A 23,123-nucleotide genomic window follows, 5' to 3' on the forward strand; every position below is an offset into this window, starting at 1 on the left:
TTGTAGAATAGGCTACTTTATTTGTGCAAAGTTCCACGCATATTCTTTGGAACATACAAAAGTATCTGAAGTTGAAAACAGTGACAACCACAGCAAGAATATAGAGTGGAAAATAAAAAACTTTGGTGTCAAGACTGTAAAATGCATTTTATAACTTAACAAAAAGATATTCACAAATCCTCACTTAATCTAACAAACCCATAAATAGATTTTTAAAACAGAACGAAGGTTTTATTACCAGTGTTCACAGACTCAGAAGTTATAAATATCATTAAAAAGGCTGGTAGACCCCCTCCGGTTTCCTCACGCGCATGAAATGTATTTTAAACGTCATGTGGCACAATTGGAGCCATCGTCCAAGACGGTCTTTCATCTGATGATGTCGTGTACGTGCTCTGATAACTCACCAAGCCTGCATCATAATGGGTAGAGGACAATGAGCAGCTTGTAGAAGGATTTCCATCACTCACAACTGCTTATCCTCTTAAAACGCAGACACACACACACACAAATTTAGCAAACGTGATGTGATGCACAAAACCCTCCAAAGGGTTAACTATCCCTTGAGGCCTGTCCTGTGGCGCAAGTCTTGTTTTTAGAAATCTCCAGACACCAGTAACCATCCCAACAGCCTCGCTCAGAAGGTGCATACGGTTCTTTGTCGTCAGCGCCCGAGTGCACAGATGGTATTTCTGCAGGGGGCTGATGGAGGGGGGGGGCGACGACACCATCCAGGGCCTAGACAGGGGGCTGTCCGTTATGCCGGAGCCCCGCATAGGGCCACAGAAGCTGCTGGATGGTCATCCAGGAGTCCCCGGTCCCCACAGGAGCTGCATCGACCGCTGGCTGCATCACCAGGCTGGCCAGCAGTGCCAGGAGACCTGCAGGTGAACCATGAATATTTACTAGCACACAGAACAAGACGGAAGTATCCCTCATGCAGTGCTGGGAAAAGGTTTAGACTGCTGCTCCTGCCCAAAAAAAGAAATAAAAAAAGTAAGACTTGTTGTGCATCATGTTTGGAACCGGTATTACAGACTTATTTCTTTAAATAGTTTGAAACCCTATTACAGATTCTTTTGAATGTTTTCGAATACCAGGAGCAAACTCAAGCATTTGTTTAAAAAAAAAAAAAAAAGTACTGTAAGCAAAGCACATGAATTGAGGAATTCTCGCGTTGTTGAAAGAACAATCCGATAATTGCAACAACCAAACTACCTGCCAGCAGCACCACCATCGCCAACCAAAGCCAGAGACCCCTGCCACCTCTGGCTACAGCTGCAACCGCCCGGGAAGAGGTCAGGCTTTGGGACAGAGACTGGGCCGCTCCTGCGTCTGTGGACGTGGAGCCGGAGGAGGGACTGGGACTGGAGGTGGGCAATGAAAGAACAGGAGGTTACAACGTGATGATAGAAGGTAAAAAAAAAAGTGGCTTCTGTGAAACTAATTTGACCACCAATCTCAAAATAGCGTCACAAGATGAAAAACCATTCAAATAATCAGCATAACAAGAAAGCTGTCAGCAGCACAATTAAGAGCATTTGGCTTGGAGGTAGTTTTCAGCATTGGATAGTAAAGGCGAAGGCAGCCAGAAATCTTTGCGTAGGGCCTGAACAGGAGCAGTGCTGCTTCAAATCACTTTACAGCCATTTAGAGCCACTGAAAGGGCGTAAAGGGCCTTCGAATGGCACTCGTTTCTGACAAATCAAGGCCGTTGGCATGCATTCATTGGATATTTTGACAACAAATCCACAAGCACTTCCACTTTGGACTTTCCTCCCTACACACTTACAGCATCACAAACAGCTCATCCTGACTCCTGAGCAATGTGGAGGCAGGGAAAGAGGAAATGAGAGATAAGAACAATGCATGAGCCATTGGCACAAAACCTTCAGTTGCCCCACAAAAAAAAAAAGAAAACAGTAGAAGTTTGCACATAAAAGCGTTATGGTGGCTGATCATGTTAGTAAATTACATAAGCAGGGAAAAGTAATTAGTTAGATGCCTTGTTAGCCGCCCACTGAAAATCAGAATTTGCAATCCATGCATGAAAAAAAAAAAATCAAATCCTTTGCCACACCGATCTCAAGAGCGCAGGAAATGGTTTATTCCTGGTCTAAAAACGCTCGGTTAACATGATTAAAAGCCGCTGAGCCCCTGGAGAAAAGAAGCTGGTCCAGCACGGACCCAAAGAATGAAAGAGTTTCATCACTTAGGAGGTTCCATGTACCAACAACATTTTTGTGAATTTGTTTTTAGTGATATCATAACTTGCTGCTTTTTTTTTGTTCGATATGTTGGCGTCTCGAAATTCTCTGGAGCATTAAGAATAAAGTCTCCTGCAGATGTCTCGGTAGTTTTGTTACAGGGACAGTAACAGGAAGTTGAGTACCGGAGAGGAACTGACAGAAAACCCAAACAACACAGCTAAACGTAGAATAAAATATATATATAGATATATATATATATATATATATATCTGAAGTTTCACGGATGATCTGATGCCAGATTCAGTTTGCAGCTACTGGAACCTCAATACAGCGACATGACGAACTCTTCCACTATGCAGCTGGCCTCTTGGCTTCTCTGGCAGAAAGGGGCGCTGCAGTGGGCTGGTGGTGGGTATTTGGTTGGACTAACGTCTTGAGGGGCATTATCAGGGAGGTGAGTTTGCTGCCCAGCTCACTGAGACTGGACCTCCTCCTCTCGGCCACCGGCTCCTCCTTTGGCTTGTCCTCCAACGGGCCGTCTATGATGTCGTACGGCGTCCTGTGGGCACGCGTGAGTCAGGCATTCACAGACACTGTTCAGTTGCACATTCAAATGCACGCATGGCCGCATAGCCACACCGATTTTGTATGTGCACATGCACATTTCATGCATATATGCAGCAAACAAATAACTTAAACACTCTCCTGCTGCACACAGATAGATTAGAGATCTCTGCAATAAAAGAACTCATGCCCAGCAATTCAACTGACATACTCCAATATTATATTGTGAACCCGCCAAGCAATTTCACAACTTTTCAGATATTTGGAGAGCATTAGAAAGGGATTTGTATTTCCTCGGCTTGAATTTTGGCTCAGCTAATGAAATAAATTCCTCTACTCATCCAAATATTTGAAAGCCACATGATGCCAAAATAATTAAAAAAAACAAAAGTTTATACAATTTTGTTAACATGAAAAAAAAAAAAAAGTTTGCTTCCAATAAATGCTTTCCCATGCGAAGAGGGACCAGATGCAGGAAAGATGGCTGCCGTGGGATTTGATAGCATTGCTAATTTTTCTTGGCCTCAAAAGAGAACTTGTTTTTAAGTTTGTTCCAGCAGTCAGTTTCCTCCTTATCTTACCATTATTGCTCCTTATGTCTGTTACTCTATTTACAGATTTACAATTGAAAGTATTATATTTAAAACTTGTAGGCTTGTTATATAGAATTGCCTCTAGTTTAGTTTGTATTAGTGCTTCATTATGTTGCAGTGCTTCACCTGACTCGCCCCAAAAGAAAAGAGAACTTTGTTCCTGTAGGCTTCTTGTTGAGCGTTCGGAGGGACACGGGTTGATCATAACCCGTTTTACCCTCTGTTGGCATTTTTAGAATAATGAAGATTTCCACACAAGATCCACTTGGAAAAATGGAAACTTGACCAAAACTAAAGCAAGTGGACTGGGGGATCCCAGGATTCTTTACCGTCAGACAGACTGGAATGGTGTCAGACCATAAAGCTACCATCTTTACGCATTTGGGGGCCATTGTGAAAAATTTGAGCGACAAAGCCAGCGTGGTAACCGTCTTCTTGGCATGTCTTACCCCTTCATCATGAGAGACTGATCTTCAGTTTCAACCCAGGCCGCAGAGCTAACAAAGCGCTTTAGTGGGGGGCGCGCAGTGCTCTTCCCCGCCACATTCCTGGAAACCATCGTTAGCACATAAGCGCACAACAAAAACAAGAACCCTCATTTCATGGTACAGCCAGCTTCGGGGGGGGACTTGGAAAAAGGAGCCCCAGGCGGCAGCTTCCTGTACATCAACAGTGCTGCTGTGTTTCATTAAACAAAACAAAAAAAAAGTAATTTAAACAGCCCGACACTTAGGAGCCAAAACTAGACTAAATGCTTTTCAAGGACATCCCACGTATTATAATCCGGGCATATTTAATCAACACAAACACCAATTCAAATACCTACCAGGGGGATCGCCTGGTCAGTCTCTCCGTTTCAGTCTCTGAGCCGTCTTGTGTTTTGGACTGTGGTGGGTAGACAAAACAATACAAGTCATGTGGACACTTTTGCGTCTCCATCAACTTATGCAGCAAACTTGCTTGCTAGTGAAGCATGCTTCGGATAAAGTGTATTGTACCACACATTCGAGAAGCACACTAGCTACTACGTGATCTGATCTCTGTGGTTGGTAAATGCAGCGATCTTACCGTGTCAAAGTGCAGGTTTGCTCCACCAGAGCGGGGAATTGCTGCTATGCTGACCCGCCGGGTTGAGGACTGCTAGAGTTGTGGAAAGGACAAAGATCAAATTAATGTACGGATACACATTCATGTTACTGTTGAGATTACGTGTAAGGCAACTGCAGCCAACCTTGTAGTACTGCGTTGTCTGCTTCTTGCCTCGGAAGTCATCTGGAAAGAAGAAACGGTTTGGTCCTCATCTATGGATGTGTGATGGAAACGTTATGGAACCATTTCTTACCTCTTTCAGTTTGTGAGCCAAACGAGCGCTCGTTCTGCATAAGCGCCTCTCTCAGCTCCAGCAGCTCGGCGTGCTCCTTGGTGTACATCCTCCTCAGGTTCTCCACATGCTGGATCATCACCTCCACAGCCTTACCAATACGACTCTCCTGACATTCCCACACAAACACAAAAGGCTCAACTGAATCATCGGAATCAACAGCACCAAACAAGCGAAATTGTTGAAAACATTATCCCACCTGGTGAATAGCTCCTAGCATCTCAGAGCGGCTGGACACTCTGATCATGGACTGGATGAGGATGTCGAGGTTCTTTTGGAGCCTCTGGATGATCTCCATGGACTGGCTGTCATCCTCGCACAAAGGTGTCAGAGCCTGGGAGGAGAGAAGGGACGACAAAGGGCGGAAAAGGAGAGTTTTGACAGTGCCCATCCAGAGGATTTTCATTATTATGTTATTGATACTTGGCAATTGTCCAATTGTTTTGTATCAATACAACAGGAAGGTGCCGCATGAGAACACAATGCTTGCGCTATGCAACAGCCAAAAAACACTGGCTAAAATCAAACTCTGCATGATACAATTATTTTTACTGGCGATCAAGCTAAACTTCATTACCAGAAAACTGGAAAGTTGGATTAATATGCGGACTGACCTGCAGTAAGCCCTGACAGCTGGACACCTCCCTGCGGACATTCTCCTCCGCGAGGTCACGTGACCTCTCCTCCAGCCGGACTCTCTTCTCCAAGGTGAACATATCGCACTTGAAGCCCAACGCCAGACGCTGGAACTCGGCCTGAAAAAAAACGGTTCTGTTCCATTTTGGCACTCACGTACTGTGACAAACATTTCTAACATTTCCTGGTTTGATAAAGATAGAAGGCAAAGCCTATCAATGACAGGATCTTTGTTACAGCAGATACACTGTGAAACTCTGCTGCACTTCCTTCTAGAAAGAATTCACTTTGAGAATCCTACTAGAGCATTGACAAAGTGAAATATCAACTTTCCATCTGTATTTTTTATGTTTGGGTTACAAGGAACTGCACAAACTAAATTAACAGACTTTGTGTCTCAATATATATTCTGGAGGCCACCAAAATACTGTGCAAGACAATGAACAGATTACTAGCATCCTGTCTGAATCAATTAATTTATTTTGAATATAGAGAACCAGCTTACACAGATTTATCGGTGACTAAAAACTATTCTTAAACAGCCATACTAAAGGGTCCCGTTTATAGTACAACGGGATAAATAAAAAAAGGTACCCTTTACACAGCAATTGCTGGAAAACACATTATGATATAATGGAATACATACCTCAATCTCCTTGTCATTAGGTGACGGGCTGCGGATAAAGAGATGACAAAAAGTCTGTCACAAGTGTCATAACGTAAACACATGGATGGCTTGGGGTCGAAGCAGTTTTCTATCAGGGGCCCCTTTCAGGATATACGGACATCTTCCTCCATCTCTCCCGCTTTCTTTGTTGTGCTCATCCGCTTGTAACCTGAGCCGCTCAGGGGGGCGTAATTCAAGCACAACGCTCTCAAGTCCTCATGTCGGTTTCGTTTTGAAAAAAAAAAAAAAAAACACGGAGTCATGTCATCAAAATAATTTGCTCCCTTACCTCTTCTTGTCGTCTTTCGTGGGGCCACTAGTGTCAGAAGCCATTAAGGCCTCAGCTAGAAAGCAAAATGATAAGCGGTGAGGCACAACAAATACCATGAACGGTAAAACCACCATATGTTTGGTAGCAATACAACAGTGTAAACATATGTTAAACATACATTTCTTCCCAGTAGCCATGCTGGTCTCAGTGGGGTCCTCCTGGGCCTTGGGCTCGTTGATGTCCTCCGTGCTGCCTGACAGCTCCTGCAGGAGAGAGACAAACTTTACTGCCTCTCTCTGCTCAGTCTCCCCTTCGTGATCTCCTTTCAACTCAAGAGGGTCCATTCTTACATCGCCTGAACATCCATGTCGCCCCTTACTTCACTCCCTCAACAGCTTCAGATAAGAAAGGTGAAATGTGAAGATTGAAAGCAGCCGTTGGATATTATTTGTGAGTGATCCGATACAGAGTGCAGGCTAAATGTCGCTCTCTTCCGCTCTCACACACACACACTTACTCACTGGCATAGCTGGAAAGACAGCATTTCTGTTCAGATCGAAATCTCCCGCTGTTCAATCTACTCTGTGCTTTGTTTAAGCTGAGCTTCTAACAAGTGTTTAAAAACCCCCAAAATAACAGAGTCAAGACTTTTATAACTCATTGTATTTTTTACCACCTGCTACAAATTATGCCCTGAACTCCATTGAGGTTCAGATAGTTGATGGATGATTATAGTGACACCCACTAAGTGGGGAAATGAGCGGCTCGTACCAGTTCCCTCTTATTTTTCCCGGACAGGGGCAGGGAGTCCTTTTTGCCTGCACTATTCTCAGATTGGCTGGGGTCAGAGGTCACGCTCCCCAATTGGCTGGCATGTGCGATGGAAGATCTCAACTGAGAGGGGCCGCTGCCAGAGGAGGTGGTCGCTCCGCTGCTGGTGAGCCGGTCGGTCTCTGGAAGGAAGAGTTGGTGTGTGGTTGGAAAGAGTTATGCAAAGATGTAAGAAGGCGTGAACACACACAAGTTCTCTCATTGCCTTCATTACACACAGATTGGAGTTGCTCTTCCTACCTTCCATCCTGGCGGCTACTGTTGGCACCTCGGCTGTCCCGTCCTGCACGCTCTCCTCTTCTTCAACCAACACAGGTAGCAGGCACGTGCTGGAACACATATACAAGGCATCTTTGCTCAATACTATAGCAATAAATGAAAAAAAATCCCAAACCATAATGTCCAAGAAAAAAACAACACTGGTTCTCCAAAGTTTTCAGGAGAAGTCAACTAAATCTTCAAAAGAGTTCAAAAGGTTTCCTGTAGTTGAATTACTCACCTGTCCTCCACTGCTGATCTGTCTGCTGACTGGGTCCGGTTCAGGCTCTGAGATGGACAAAATGGACAAGGAGGGAGAGTGTGAGAAAAAGACAGGTGGCCTTGCATTGCATTTTCTCTCTTCTCTGCCGCCCCACATCCCAAGAAATGGTCAATGATTAAAAAGACTCACATCCATGTGGTGTACCTGTCCCATGGCAGTGAAATGCTATCTAAGCTCTACAGCATGTCGAAGAGAGGGAATGGAAGGACTCCTTATATAAGGTGTTGCTTCACAGAGAGCCCTGCAGCTCACAGAACACGTTAACGCTGGAACACTGCTGAGTAGTGGAGGCGGACTACGTACAATCATGTGTGAAAACACACACACACACACACACACACACACACACGCACACAGTGGAGCAAGGTGAGCACTCAGAGCAATGGGATATTGTGTATCGAGTATGCACAATATCCGCTTGAAACAGCTCAAAATAGAGAGCGCTGCTTTACCGTACGTCATTTCACGGCCAAAGAAGCTGAAGCAAAACAACACTGGTTTTCTCATGGTGACACAATTGGTAACCGATCCAAATTAAACACATTGATTTGAATTATTGTCCTTTCTATAGATATATTCCAAAATTGAAATAGTTGTTGTCTATCCTAGATATACCTTGATAAGCAAACAACTATGAATTTTATTCTTGCACATTTATGTCCCAGGACAACATGTAAGGAGGCATCAGTCCTATTTGACAAAGATAAAAAATATCAGTAAAACATTAGTACATTTATTGACTATGAGCACAGCAGAACACAATCATGCCATCTTATTTTCACTTATTTGAAAATAATGAATAATACCACCAACATAAGAGGAGAAGTATCTCCCGTTTACAAGTAAAAATTCCATAATGGCTATTTGAATATATCCAAATGATTGCATTAATAAACTCAACTGTCTCTTGGTAGCTTAAAACTAGATCGCTAAATTAAAAAGAAGCACCCTTGGCAGAAACCCATTTGTAGGCCGTGCTTCTGTGAGGGTGATACTGCATTTTATTGACAAACTGAACCCACCCACACAGTCTGAGTCTTCCTTTCTTGGCTGCCTCAGAGACTCGCAGCAGGGAGGCAGTCCAGCGTGCCATACCAAAAAAACCCAGCTGATCAATCTCCAGACGGTGGTGGAATGGCAACACAAAAAAGCTTTGGCTCCAACACGAAAACACCGCGAGCACATCGGAGGTTGGGCAAAATGAGCATGAACGCTATTGTATAGCCCAGACATCAGAGCAGCCCATTGTGAACACTAATCAGTCCAGACGTGCAGAGGACACAGTAATGATCTACTCTGTCCCGGCTTTGCTAATTGACGACTCCAACGTCAGTTATCTTTTAGGTTAATTATTCTGCTTTCATGCAACTGTTGTAATCCCGTTCGGTAAATCGAATGGTTACAAAAACTACTAAATGATAAATCATCGACAAAAAATCCCAAAACACCTTTGTGCAGCAACAACTGTGCCACCACTCGGCCTGCCTACTGACCCCCCCGACCCCCACTTTCACACTTCAAAACACTGCCACTCTGCCGGGACGCAGGCAAAGCAGAGAAAAAGATGTTCCAGAAAGAGGAAGGACAGCTGGTGCTGAAGAGAACAGAGGAAGTTCTATTCCCTCGCGCATTAAAACGCTTCCCCTCTGCTACTAACCTTTGTGCAAATCATGGTTCCCGTACTCAAGTCCACATTGCTCTCGTTCTCTTCTCCACAGGGATCCTCACCGGTCGGTCGGCTGCTGACAACAGGTGTAGGGTCACAGGTCAACTGTCAAATATAATCCGTTTTCTCATTTGTGAATTAAGTTTTTTTTAGTTTAGTTCCTTTCCATCTACAGAGACACAGCGGTGACACAATGACACGACGAGTGAGATGAGGAACAGCTTTTCTGTCTTTGTAGGTGGACTGTGGCTATGCAAAGCGACGCTGCAGAAATACTAATCAGCCTGCACACTCCCTCCACCGCAGAGAAACACCCATTTGACTAGCAAATGTGGACCAAGTCATATGGAAATGTGGAAACTCGAAAATGGTGAAGTCAGCTGTGAGTATTGCCAACGGCCAACTTTAAAATCGAGAAGGGAGGGATAGTTCAGATGGTTTTGAAAATAATTCAGGATGTGGGTTGAGGTTGTGTGGTAATTGCAATTTCCTGACTATGAAAACTGCCTCTTTGGGATTAGCCAATCCAAAAATCACCAAGTGAACAAGTGTCTGTTGATAGATCTGCTGTTTAGGTATGATAAAACAAAGGTCATTTGGAATATTCAATACTCTTGATAAACAAAAGGTACTGGGCACACAATCGTTCACCTCTCAGTCGGGGTGATAGTGTCATCTTGTCCAGGTGATGGGGGAGGAGTTTCTCCAAGTGGGACCATTGGGTCCTGTTCAGAGGCGTTGCTCTGATCATGACCACAGGAGGGAGACTCTGCAGTCTGTAGAGCATCTGCAGAGAAACAAATATGGTAAAGTTTTATAACATATGTAGTTTTTAAAGTAACAAACAAAAAGGATAAATAACCGACATATCCAGTTAATGCAATGGGTGTTCTAGTAATGCATCCACTATGTATGTGATTTTACAGAGTAAAAAGCCAAGGCATTTTACAGAAATGACAAAAAAACAATGTTTATATTGTGGTATTTAGAATACAAGTTTGACGTTGCAAAGTCACATTTCTAAAGTATTCTCTAAACAACAGCAAACATACTTAAGTGAGTCAGGAAATGACTCATTCTTTGGTTTTAAATGCATGCTGGGGAGCGACTAGCTGACAGTTGGGGGGAGTAAAGTTGAAACAAAGTGTGCGCGCCACAGAGTGCGCGTACATAGCGAGGGGGGAGAGAGGCGGAGGGGTTACCGTTATTCTGTGAGTGGAGCGGATCAGCTGGAGTATCCGCCTCTGGGTGTCTGACGTGGACAGCTTGTGAGTGGGCACTCGATGGCACTGCCGCCTCCTAAACAACACGCACAAATACACACACACGCACAGAGAGACAAACATAAATACCCCAAAACAGTGAAATATTAAAGAATGGAAACAGGTGAAAAGATCCAATAAACAACAAAACAAGAACCATGTAGCCAACAATCAGTCCAAAGAAACACATCTTTGTCAGAGGAGGTGTTGCATAAGGAGTCAACAACATGGGAGCAGCCAACAGACAGCATCTGTTCGGTCAGTGATTAACGGATGGAAAGCACTCCAATCAACGTCATAAGAATTCAAAAGCAACCCCCACTTTCATACAGACTGCAGCAACAGTGGTGTTTGGTTTTAAAACATAGAATAGAGTAGAATGCATCCCGAACTCGTAGAGTGTTAAGTGACGTTGAGATCGCAGCTTTATCATGTGTAGTTTGGGGGTGGGGCGGGACATGTCTTAATGGCTGCAAAAAATTGTTTTTTTCTTCAAAAATGACGGTGCATTGTTTTTGGTTTTGCCAATGACAGCAAGTAATTTCCCGCTTACCGCAGTGTGAACTTATCACTGTCATTCTATATACGGAAGAGACCAGCAGAAGCAAAAGCAAGAAAACTGCTGCCTGTGTGCAAAGGCTGTAAAGGATGATATGTAAAGAGCCCTTTGGTAGGCAAACGGCAGAAAGAGATTAGATTATGGAAGACAGGGAATGTCAAAACATTTTAAATGACATCATATATAGCAACTTTAGACTTCACATGAGTCCAACACAAGGCGGTGAATGTTAAAAAACATTTTTGATGAAGCGTTCCAGGACATTCCCGTACCCATCATTTATTTTCTGACCTCATCCCTGTTCATCCTAAATGTTGTATGAAAGAGTGGTAAGACAGTGGAGTGATTCACCAGAATCAGAACCAACCATTCAGGAGACTCTCAAAGTTGACTCACCATCAACAATAGTTTGACAAAAATACATATCCTGATGATGTGAAACCTTTTTTGTCTTAATACAACATAGACACACTCTGGTTGTGGTTGCTATTTGTTGAGCATGATTTGACTCGGAGTTGATCAGGATGTCTTAGTTTCCACCTGGTCCTGCGTCAGATTCATTTATTTTAGAACATCGAACTTTGAGGGGCCCCGTCTACTGAATGGTTGGTCATTCCTGTTAAGACACATATATCCACTCGGAAAGCAATCACTTTTTCACCTCACCCTCCTTTGACTGAAAAAAAAATGTACGCGTTATTCTATATGACGAAAAGCCTCAACTGCAATACATGTCGGAAAAAAAAAGTGTGATAAATGTGAAAAGAAATGACTAGATGCAAACGGTTTAAATACCAATCTCCTGCAAATGCACTCATGCACCAAATCTGTTTTGGTACCATCACACAATGACATACCTGTCACACACCGGGCAGCCGCCAATTACAACAGCAATCCATTGTTGGCCTGTGAGTAGGCCAGATTCAATCGCTTGCTCAAGAGCACTTTAGTGGAACTCGTGCAGGGCCGAGATAGAAACAAGCCACATCTTCAGAGAAAACCAGCAAACTTAGTCACTTGTTCTCGACTATAACCATAAGCTTGGAAATCCTTATGGTGTATAGTGATATTTTTCACTGAATAGCAGCGATTTGCTGATGCTTTTGTTATTTTTAGATCATGGATTACATCAAGCCACAGGGGGTTACAAAAAGGTCAAACTGGTGTTACCAGTTCACAAAAAAAAATCACTTGTGAGCAGTCACAAACTACATTTTGGAAAGTGGTTAACAGCGAAGATGCTTGGAAGTTACTTAAATGACCGACATCCCTCTGGGAATGTGGCCTTTGATGTTCAACATTTACTTTCTCTGATTAGGTTTGCTGCGATCAAACACAAATAGGTTTTTCTCAAGTTTTCTAGTTAATGGTTTAAGGGGGGGGAGTGGGGGTGTAGAAGATTTCATTCAATATAGTTATTAAAAAAGGTTATCATACAGCTTAAGGGTAAAACACAAAAAGGTCTCATCATATGGACAATCTCAAACATGGGTAGCATCTAACATGACCGATATATACCGATATATACAATCCCCTCAAAAGTAAAGTGTCCCAATTCAATTTACCTGACAGTTCACCTCCGGATTGGAATCTGTACAGGCTGAAGTGTCTAACAGAGAAAAAGAGGCAAACAGACAAATTAAATATAAATTCAGAGGACCCAGAGAGACAGGAGTACACAAAGAAGCTGTTCACCCCAAACGCTTGTCCACATTATTCACAGGGGTAAATAGCCATAGAAGGTCTATTATGCAGGGCGCCGAGTTGAGGGAGGGGCAGAGAGGTTAAAATATCATGCGTTGTTATGGCGGCATTAATGACCACATTCACATTCTGTTTCTCTCTCTCTGCCTGCCAGCCGCTCATGCGTGCAGAGGAATGGGGGATTACCGAGCTCACTTTGGGGCCTCAGACCGGTTGCACTGCTGGCCATACAAGGGCCTTGAGGAAGAGAGGACTTCACACACTGTGTAGCCACACACAACCTTTAGAAATCCGGGGCCACAGCACCCATAGAAGGCAGGGGTCTACTTCCAAGGGCCTCCGACTGCGCGTGTACCTACACTTAGGGAGTGTGTGGACTGTACTGTACTGTACTGGCTGAGTGCCTTGAGGACTATATGGAGAGTCTGAGCCATTTTCGCATATATAGTAGATTCTGGGAGGCACCATTTAATGTTTTAACTAGTTGGTCTGAGACAAACTGTTTTGGCCCCACAGCAGGGATCTAAGGGAGTAAGAAGGACATCACAGTGAAATACGTCTGCTTAAAGTAATCAATACCGATAATGGGTATAGTTTTAGTTGGTGCTCAATTAAAACATACCCTAACCTAGAGCTGTATGAATGTGGATAAAATAGTACTCACACAAGTATGGTCTTCTATATAATGCTTAGAAGAAGCAGGATGCGCAGGTTCAAACTCTTGCTCAAAGCTCATTTCTACCGAGTCGGATCCAGAAAAAGGAACAGGGCAAGTAGGAGGCAGAACGGAGTTACGCAAATATTAAACTATGTTTAGTCCATCTTGTTTTTCCCCATCGGCTCTGAGAGAACTCTGGTGAATACCAGTTTTACAAAAGGAAGTCTGTCCAGCTCCATCTTTTTCTGAGGCAGCTTTTGAAGATGCAATCTGTTCAAAGCCAATTCATAGATCTGATTAATAGTTGGGATGGACACTTATCTTAACACTTAAAGCCGTGTAGGCTGCAGGTCATTATGTCCCCACTCACCTTGAGCCCCTACTGCTGCACCACTCCCAGGCTGGGCCTCCCCAGAGAGGGCAGACAGAGGGGTGGACGTGTCCCTCACTTCTCCCTCTCCAGCGGTGTCCACCACCGTCCACTTCTCCTCCACGTACTCGTCTTCACCTCGTTGTGGTCGACCGCCCTGTTCTTTGCAATTCCTCTCAGCCAACTCGTTCTTCAGGAAGTCTTGAAGGGCAAACTCCTCATCCCAGTCCAAGTCATCGCCAGGCTAAAACACAGAAAAGAAAAAAGGGAGGGTTGAAACAAAGTCCAAATAAAAAGGATTGCAATGAGAGATGCAAGAGAAACTGCCTGAATTCCACAGAACAAAATCCAACTAGAGGTGATTAGGCTCAAATTCAGCAGGGACGGTTGGAAAACAAAATGTTATGATCTTCAAAACAGACATCCTGACAAAAAAAACTAAAAAAAACCTCACTTTTTTTAATCCAAAAAACATGGATATCAGCAAAACAGAAGAAAAAAGAAAACATGAGATCATATGAGATCTGAGAACTGTTCTGTTGATTAACCAATTCAGGCAAATTACATTCCGTCCACTAAATCCAGTCAATACAGTGTAGATTATTATTATTATTGAGTAAGAGTTTCATTATTTTTCATTAAGCTCAGCTTTGTTTGTGTACGCATATCCCTCCTTCTTGGCACCAAACTCAGTTTGTTGCAGGAAAAAAACAAACAATGGTAATGGAAATGTTAAAGCGCCTCAGTAAATTTTGTGCAACGAGCCTTGCGTAGGTGTGTGGTCACATCTTATTGTGCGCGTGTGTGTGTGGGTGCTTCAGCCGCCAACGCGGCTAAGCTCTCCTCCAGCAGATACTCCATCTGTCTGAATGCAGTATGCACCATCACTGCTCTCCAAGCAAACGCTCCAATATGCAGCGTTAATAATGAAAACACGCATGTTAGTCATTAGATTTGAATGACTTGACATCGTCCCTTGCTCTCTGACCTCGTCCTCTGGTGCAGGTGTCTGGCATGAGGCCTCTCTGCTGTCCTGAGGAGTCTTCAGCTGCTCCAGCTCATCACATAGATGCCGCTTCTGGTTCTCCTGCTCCTGCACCCTGCAGACACCAATACAAACATCTTGTTAACTAGAAAAGGCTGAGGGATTTATTTTTCCCCCCCAAGAGGAATATAAAACAAACACCCCGATTATCATAGCGCTAACGTTTCACAGAGCTACATAAAACACGTTTCCGAGATTCTAGAGAAGAGAGTACGTTGGACATACTGTACCCAATCCGCAGGCCCATGCAGTGTCCCATTCTGTTGCCCAGGGTGACCAGCGCCAGTGCTCCGACTGGCCAGGTAACGACCTCTTCACTTCAGTCAATCCAGTTCCAGTCAGACCCTCTAATCTCAGACTCCTCCGGATCTCAAAACTCTGATACTAGCGCTATGTCCAGTCTTACTAGGAACAACTTGCATTAGCTCAAACACGCTAAAACAGGGGTAGAACTAAGAATTTGCCCCCTTCAGTTTTTTTTTCTTCCCACCAAGCTATATGGACGTTCCTGAGTTCACCCCAGTAACTAAACACGTGCAAATCCAATATGGACAGCCTGACCAGTTCTCCTTGTCTGGTCTTGTACCACTCCAGCGCCGTTATATATCTGGAGAGGACGGCCGTCTCCATGAACACACATGCAAAACACACACACACGGCTCCAGGCAAACCCATCACAGTCAGAGTAAAGACCACAGTTGGCACGGACTCAGACCTAGTGAGGCGGGTCCTCTGAGGTCATTGAGGTGAGGATGATTGACAGGTAATTTCCCCACTCAGCATCACTGACTGGCCAACTGAGACTGAGACTGAAGAGCAGAAATGCCTACATTTGCCAAAGTCCAAGTCAATTATTTGCATTCTTACAGAAATATTTGGATTTTAAGATCCTGGAAGCTTAATCCTTGGAACTCCTACATCAGCTAAACTTTTTATTCAGTTCATAATTACACTGCTAGGTTTAATCACCTTCTAGCGTTCTTGCTTATTCTTAATTCTTTTGTGGAGTGAGTATTGCCTTACTTAGCCAGAAAATTAAGTCTTATCGCTTCCCACTGAGGTTCAATTCAGCCAATGGGATTACCACTGCATTTGAGCAGAAACTCCTCCCCCTCTTCAAAAAAAAGGTTTCCTACCTTAGTTATGTGCTGGCTAATAAAAGAAAACCCAAGTCCCTGGGCTCTCTTTCACCTTCCTCTGCTTTCATACCAAATTCTCCAACATCAATTGCTTCTGCAGCTCAAACAATCCTGCATGGCCATTTATTTTCTAAGTCCCCTGAGAGTGCAGACAGCAAAGCCCTTCTCACCTCACTGAAAGGTGCAGGATCTCGGTGCGGGACCTCCTCATGTTGCTGGCCATTTTGATCAGCTCCTTCTCCAGTGAGTCTGTGTACTGGGCCAGCTGGTCTAGGCTGAGGGCCCAGTCGGCCCTTCTCGCGTCCAGCTCGGCTCGCACCGCCTGTTGGTAGACAACGCCGAGGGTCAGCCGCACGTTACTGAAAAGTTCTGACGACTAAGTGTCACTAAATGTTTCCATGTCAGCCTGCACGTCAGGGAAACAACCGAACAACGACTGCTACAGCTCTGCTCTGCTAATGGTTTCCGTCTCATTTGCTATGTTTTCTGCAGTACGTGGCTAATGAATGCAGAGTGGCAAAAATGCAGGAAGAGGAGGGGGAGAAAGAGAGAAAGTTAGAGTGAGGGAGGATGAGAGTGGGTAGTGTTGGTACACTGATTAAACAACACTGCTGGACGGAGCCTGTTGCAGAGTTATATAATAGATGTCTAGGGAGAAAAAAGGATGGTGGGTGGGAAGGAGAGAACGAGCGGTGTTAAACAGATTAAATAATGCAAAAGGTGGAGAAAGATTTTTTTTAAATACCAATGCTCAAAAAAAAACTTTCAGCCTGATATCAACCTATTAAACATGTCACAGGCACTAGCAGCAGTACACTGAAGCTGCAACCTTTCTTAAGCTTGCATCAAGTGTCGGGTAGGCCTGAGAAAGTGGGTCTGACCTGGAGGTCGGTGTCTCTGTTGCTTCCGGCTGTAGACAAGACCAAGTTGGTTTCTTCTGTGAAATCCTTTTTCTAAGAGACATAATAAGAAATCAGGGAATCAAGATCATCATGCTCATTATTAGCAACTAGTTTTCATGAATGCTTAAAACCAGCAACATTATTTGACCCAACTCAGACGAGATTCTAGGCAATCTTAAGCGGGTAGAGATTGGGTCAAATCCATCTCAACGATAAACCGACGACCAACAACTCACTTGATAGGATTGCAATCAAATTGTTGAAATCAAGTTAAACCTTAAACAGTTCAACATTATAGCATAAAACAATTGTATACTGCAGAACAAAAGGGATGGTTTTATCGATGCCAACTGTCAATTCGAGTTACAAGAGTTACATTAGAGTTAGTGCAAGTCGGGACTTGACCCAAAAACGTAATCAAACGTACCAGTGTATTTATGAGCTTCTTGAACTCCAGCGCCATGTGTTCAGGGTTGGGTCCCTGCAGCATCAACAGCACCTCCTTGTCCAACGTCTCATCCAACGGGGAGGTGAAGCTCATAGTGGTGGACAAATGGTCAACTGCATGGGGAGCCTGCAGAGATATTTACACAAACCAAAAGGGAATTAAAACACGTGCCATCACAAGTATAAGACTGTACTAAGCACACAGCGCAGAGCAGAACTGCAACTAATGTTTGGACAGTGCTTTTCATTGTGTGAAAAATGTGAGAAGCCTCAATCTTGACTGTAGGCGTAACACAGAGGCAATACATATTGAGGTTGTGTAACATTGCATTCTGTTAAAGCTCGGGGTCAGTGTGGAGGATTTAGATCAGTGCATAAAACTGGCCGCTATGAGGAAATTGAAAAAGATAATGTAGCAGTCTTGAAAATAAAACATTGCAATCATAGTAATGAGAATAAATGTCCAAATTAAGACCAATTCAAATGATTGGACTGTTTTACACAAAATTAGAAAGTGAGAACAAGAAGAAGCTTTAAGAGATCATAAAAGAAAAGTTGAGCAAGTGAGGAGAAAGTAAGGGAGTGTTGCTGACCCCCTGTGGTGACTGTGCCAGAGCCAATTCTGTCTGCAGGGATCCCGAGATGCTCTGGTTCAACCTGAAGGCCACTGAAAGGGACATAACAGCCCTGTGAGAGCCAGCAGCACAGTGGAGGAGAGGTTAGGTGGGAACAAGCAACCAAACAAAGACAAGAATGAGAAAACCTAACAATGCATTAACACTTAACATATTAGAAATAGAGTTTCCCTTTTTCTATAAATGTAGTTAAAAAAAATGTAAGACATTCACTCCACGATTATCACTTGGTTTGCTCACCCTGACAGCTCTGGGTGTATCATCTGCATCTGGTTCTCCAGCTTGCTCTTGTCTGCCCTCAGAAGCTGGAATCAACAGAGAAACCAACATGACAGTCCATCCCATTAGTTAATTATGGATCATCTTTTTCCTGTCCTATTAAGCTTTAAATATTGTTGGCATTTCCAAATATTCATTGCTATAACTATATTGAAAAACAGAATACCTTCACGGTCAATATTCCTAAATATTATATAAGCATAATGTTGTTATAATTAAGGGTTTAAAATCTGATCAGCCTTCTTCCATGAAACAAATTAAATCTCTGGTAACATGAGCAATCCTAGGAAATCAGAATCGCTGCGTGATTTTCTGCAAACTCATTTCAGTGGATACATGCTGAGGCAGAAAACATGGTTCACAAGAAGCATGAACAGGCTGCACCGGCAAATAGATCAGAAACAACTGAAAGCAGAGAGCATCCGTGGGGAACTAGCGGGGGTTGTCGAGTTGAAACTGAAATAATGAGATCATGTGAATTCAACCCTCTGACCTCTGTGATGGAGGAGTATTCCTCCACTGTCGACTCCAGCTCACTGATCTGTCTGCGCTTCTGTAAAAGAAAGTAAACACCATAAGACCAGTTTAAGGTTTTGTAGGGAAAGAACAAGAATCTGTTCCTGCCAACCAGAAATAAATAAATAAATATAATGTGCAACATAATTGGTTGCTTAAGGGATTAATAATAAACATAACTGTGCAATGCGCAGAAGGCACTGACCTCTTGTATCACAGCTTCCTTTTCACCAACAATAGCATCGAAAGCGTGAATTTGCACCTGCGGACAGGAAAGTTAGCAGAAGCAGTGTGCAGCAGCAGTAGAATTAGAATGTACGGTCACAGCTTAATGTGAGGAAGGAAAACAGGTATTAAAAGAAAGGTAGAGGGCAGGGAACACTGAACGAGAGAATGAGACTGATAGAAGTATGAAGAGGCAGAGAGTAGATGTAATAACGCACAATATAAAACGATTACTGCCTCTTATATGACTGCCAGTCATGTCGGTCTGCCTGCCTATGTAGTAGCAAATTTGAGAATTTTCTTTGTTTTTTTACAGCAAAAAGATAACTGATAAACAGCTTGGTCACATGGTGCAATGAAAATCATCTAAAACTTAAAAGAAGCAACATGGACTCGTTCATTTAAACTGGGGTCAAAATCAATAAAAGAAAGTTGTTACCTTGTATGCTATAAAGCTTGTGAACCCACTTGGACATCTTATCTTTACTGTAAGTTTAATTGGTTTGCTTTTGTTAAGCTTTGTTCTGCTATTTGTGGCATAGGGGCAAGAAAATAGAAAAGGGTAAAGAAATAATGAAAAGGTACCTGAAGGTCAGCGTTAATGTCACACAGCTCTGTTATCCTCCTCTGAAGCTCGTCTGTCTCCATGGTGACCTTGAAGTTCTGGGGAGGCATCAGATGCGTTTGTACATGAAGGATGTGACCACCTGTCCTAACTTGTAACAATACACTCTGTAACCATCTATGAAGGGATGAGCACTACTTATTTAAAGTGAAGTCAGTCCATTGATTTGACGGTCAACTCCACTGACAAATGCTTTCTTTGGTAAGGGGCAGCATACCTCTTCCTGAAGAGACGCGATCTGGGCAATAAGACCCTGGTTCTCCCGCTCCTGAAATGAAAAAAAAAACATCGATAGGAACTATGGAAATGTACGCTCAGTTGTACATGTTGCACGCTGCTAGATACTGAAAACACAACTACGTTAGAATCCCTCCTTACTGTGCCTACAACCCCAAACCACGTTCAAAGGGTGCGTCTTCCTGTAACATTTCCTAATTGAATGTAATGTGCATCACGTTAATTCTGCAGGGCAGACATGGCTCCATTTTCTTGTTTAGAAAGTTGAATAGCGAGCGCATTCATTTTTCATCCGAAAGGGGTCAGCAGCAGTTGCCGCATTCCCTTTTTTTTATTCCAATGCTTTACTATTTCACCCGCAACTCCCTAAAACAACACACTCAAGCTTTCTGTGTGCAACGCAACATGCCGGGAGAATTCACAAGTTGTGACTGACCACATTTTTGCTGTGTGCTGACGCACGGGCTCTGCCGTCCTCCGTACAGCTCAGAGTGGCCTTCATCTCCTCCACCTCCTCCTTCAGCATCTTCTCTTTCTGGGCCAGCTGCTGGTTACTGCGAGAGAGGACGACGGGACGGATGTCAACGACCCACAGAGCGCTGCGGTGATTTGGCGCTGTGTATTTGCATGCAGGGACTTCTTACACCCTGGCCTGATTGCGTAGCTCCTCATTCTCCTCTGCCAGCTTCTGGTTGCCGTCCTCCATGCCCTCCACCACCTGCTTCAGCTTCCTGACCTCCTCCTGGAGCTTTTGGTTGCTCAATTGAAGGTCAGCAACACAGTACACCAGCTCTGATGTCTCACTGAGGGGAATAGAAAAACAAGAGTCAGCGGTTAAACTGGGTCTTACAGAGCAGAGCGCCGCCGCCGGAGATCCAAGTTAAACCTGGTCTCATACTTTTGGGTTGAAAATGCCTTCCACCGACTAAACAAATGTACAATGTGGGCTACCTTTAACGTGACTTTATAAAATAGGTGTGCATTATACAGCAGTGAGTTGATGCCTGTGTCTCCACACAGACTGTGTGGTATGACTGCATCATATTCCTTCATCTTGTCATTTTAATATTGGAAATAAAAACTAAAAGATTTAAGTGTTTCGCAATCGAAGCAAGATAAATCAACTGGTTTGAAACACTACAATAAATGCTTTTGAGCGTATCAATTTCTCTGCAGGAAAAGTGTGTTGGGCGCGACACCGCAATGATCACGTTAAGGCACAATAGCCTAACTATTTGCGTTTTGTAAACAAAAGGGGAGGGAGGCAGTCAACATTAGTGTTGACACTAAACCCACCCGTACCAACTGCAACCTAGTTTTATAGATCAGGGGCCGGCACGGGTCACACGGTACATGGCATGGCTTAATTGAGCAGACATCACTTACAATTCTGCTCTGGATGCCTCCCCTCCAAAGGCCTCCAAGCTTCCCGAGGTCATATTCAGCAGCATGGACCTCTTTGCTAAAACAAATACACAGATTTTAAATCAAAATCAGATACATTGTATACAAAAGGAAGGAATATTTGTGATGAAAAAACACACACACACACCAGACAGGCTCTCCCGGAGTTTGAATGAGTCCTGAGTGATGTCATTTGTTGTCTCTTCCCTGAGGTAAATCAAAAGACATCCAACATCAATTCAATCCTGCAACGACTGACGTCGTCAGCAAAAATATCAGGCCAATATATTTTTATTATTAAAAGAAGGTTAGGCAAAATGTGACCACTTGCATATAAAATAAATAATAACATTTATATAAAAAGGAAATATACTACTTTATTAAATTCATCATCAAACTACATCCGTGTTGAATGTGCTTTCCTTTAGCCCTGACAGAGCGGAGTGAATTTCCTGTGATTTTATTGTTCTTTATAAAAAAAAAAAAAACCCATGTCACCCATGACGGAAACATTGTCAAAAGTGAACATCATATCATGCATAATACACCTACGCAAATCTATTTAACTGCATGACTCAAACAGAATATATGAGTCACTCTTCCCGTCGAGGCGAAAAGGAGTTGAGAAGACTGACGAAGACACGAGCGATACTCACCGTCAACTTTCACCCCCCCGCCCCCCCCAAAATCAAAGATAACCTTAACTTTGTTCTGGGATGTTGCCTCCACAATTTACCCATACTGACGATTACCATTTCTAAATTAAGGATCGTATGCCCAAGGAACCAATATTTATGTAATGAGCAAGCGTTTCAGTACCCGTTGTTGCGGCAGTCATCGATCCACTCCTTCATGACGGCGTGGTACGTATCCAGGTCGATGGAGACGTCTTTGTGTTCTGGATCGAGCATGTTGCAAAGGTCCTCTAGTCCGCTGTCTTCTGAGGAGCGGCTGGTGGTGTGCCGCAGGAAGTCCACAATGTGAGACACGTACACTCGACCTGAAAGAGACCAGCATCCGCCATGACCGCACCGGGTGATTTTATTATTAGAACGGAGAGTTAATACCTTATAAACACTTTTATTTTGAGTCTTTGTTCGGTTATAGGTGAAGGCACCACTGGCAGTAACCATAGAGACAGTCAAAATCATGATTAACTTTTTATTTCCAGCAGTTTCACGCATTTCCCATTGCTGCTGTTAAAAAATGCTCACCTGCATTCTTTTTTAAAAATCACAACAGTTGCGCTAGTAGTAATAAATGCTTTAAATGACCCCATGAATGAAATTCGATAAATCTTTCAGCAAAACTCCTTCACTGGCAGTACTCCATGTGCTGTATCCTTTCACAGTTGTACATAAAAGGTGCTGTTCCCCAAAATGGTTTCGATTTCATAAAAAACAAACAAACAAAATCTGACAAAAAATGTGGCAGAATTCCACAGCAATAGAGGAGAAAGTCGCTACAAATCTAGCTAGTTAAATCAAACCAATCATAGCGGGAAAACATAAACCCAAAGAGACGGAACGTAATTACCCGAATACCACAAACAAGAGTCCAAAAATCTCAAAAATAGTAATCAGAAAAACAAGAAAATGTCCATATCCTCTGTACTTCCTAAGATGTACCCACAACATATCCAAAAACTCTGCTGCACAAGATCTTTCTCTGCAAAAAAGTTTTTAAAATATTGGATGAACCCTCACCTGATGAGAAAACGTAATGAATGGAAGCGATTGTGTTGCGAACGCTGGGA

The 23,123-nt window shown here is 43.4% G+C and overlaps 1 protein-coding gene across 11 annotated transcripts in view; it reads right to left on the reverse strand.

The window, feature by feature from the left end:
* The window catches only part of lrmp (lymphoid-restricted membrane protein), a 27,161-nt gene continuing 4,038 nt past the window's right edge, over positions 1-23,123 (reverse strand). For 3 of the 11 annotated variants that reach the window (XM_078101576.1, XM_078101575.1, XM_040174232.2), the window contains exons 4-39: positions 22,187-22,367; positions 21,516-21,574; positions 21,350-21,425; positions 20,608-20,766; positions 20,400-20,517; positions 19,944-19,994; positions 19,687-19,764; positions 19,082-19,138; positions 18,854-18,913; positions 18,322-18,386; positions 18,040-18,133; positions 17,427-17,573; positions 16,979-17,050; positions 16,268-16,419; positions 14,902-15,013; positions 13,914-14,157; positions 12,747-12,790; positions 10,563-10,659; positions 10,012-10,147; positions 9,352-9,436; positions 7,653-7,699; positions 7,394-7,482; positions 7,094-7,275; positions 6,501-6,585; positions 6,341-6,395; positions 6,031-6,058; positions 5,363-5,503; positions 4,948-5,082; positions 4,710-4,857; positions 4,599-4,639; positions 4,436-4,507; positions 4,194-4,252; positions 3,817-3,915; positions 2,641-2,769; positions 1,219-1,367; positions 1-881 (exon numbers count right to left, since the gene is read on the reverse strand). In XM_078101576.1, the coding sequence (XP_077957702.1) occupies positions 739-881; positions 1,219-1,367; positions 2,641-2,769; positions 3,817-3,915; positions 4,194-4,252; positions 4,436-4,507; positions 4,599-4,639; positions 4,710-4,857; positions 4,948-5,082; positions 5,363-5,503; positions 6,031-6,058; positions 6,341-6,395; positions 6,501-6,585; positions 7,094-7,275; positions 7,394-7,482; positions 7,653-7,699; positions 9,352-9,436; positions 10,012-10,147; positions 10,563-10,659; positions 12,747-12,790; positions 13,914-14,157; positions 14,902-15,013; positions 16,268-16,419; positions 16,979-17,050; positions 17,427-17,573; positions 18,040-18,133; positions 18,322-18,386; positions 18,854-18,913; positions 19,082-19,138; positions 19,687-19,764; positions 19,944-19,994; positions 20,400-20,517; positions 20,608-20,766; positions 21,350-21,425; positions 21,516-21,574; positions 22,187-22,367 (3,689 nt within the window). In that variant the 3' untranslated portion in view covers positions 1-738. Of the gene's footprint in view, positions 882-1,218; positions 1,368-1,655; positions 1,820-2,640; positions 2,770-3,816; positions 3,916-4,193; positions 4,253-4,435; positions 4,508-4,598; positions 4,640-4,709; positions 4,858-4,947; positions 5,083-5,362; positions 5,504-6,030; positions 6,059-6,340; positions 6,396-6,500; positions 6,586-7,093; positions 7,276-7,393; positions 7,483-7,652; positions 7,700-9,351; positions 9,437-10,011; positions 10,148-10,562; positions 10,660-12,746; positions 12,791-13,913; positions 14,158-14,901; positions 15,014-16,267; positions 16,420-16,978; positions 17,051-17,426; positions 17,574-18,039; positions 18,134-18,321; positions 18,387-18,853; positions 18,914-19,081; positions 19,139-19,686; positions 19,765-19,943; positions 19,995-20,399; positions 20,518-20,607; positions 20,767-21,349; positions 21,426-21,515; positions 21,575-22,186; positions 22,368-23,123 lie in introns of those variants that run through there. The other 8 variants (XM_078101577.1, XM_078101578.1, XM_078101579.1 and 5 more) reach the window with 4 other exon arrangements.

The sequence above is a fragment of the Gasterosteus aculeatus genome, chromosome 4, assembly GCF_964276395.1.
Source record: "Gasterosteus aculeatus chromosome 4, fGasAcu3.hap1.1, whole genome shotgun sequence".
Classification (NCBI taxonomy): Eukaryota; Metazoa; Chordata; class Actinopteri; order Perciformes; family Gasterosteidae; genus Gasterosteus; species Gasterosteus aculeatus.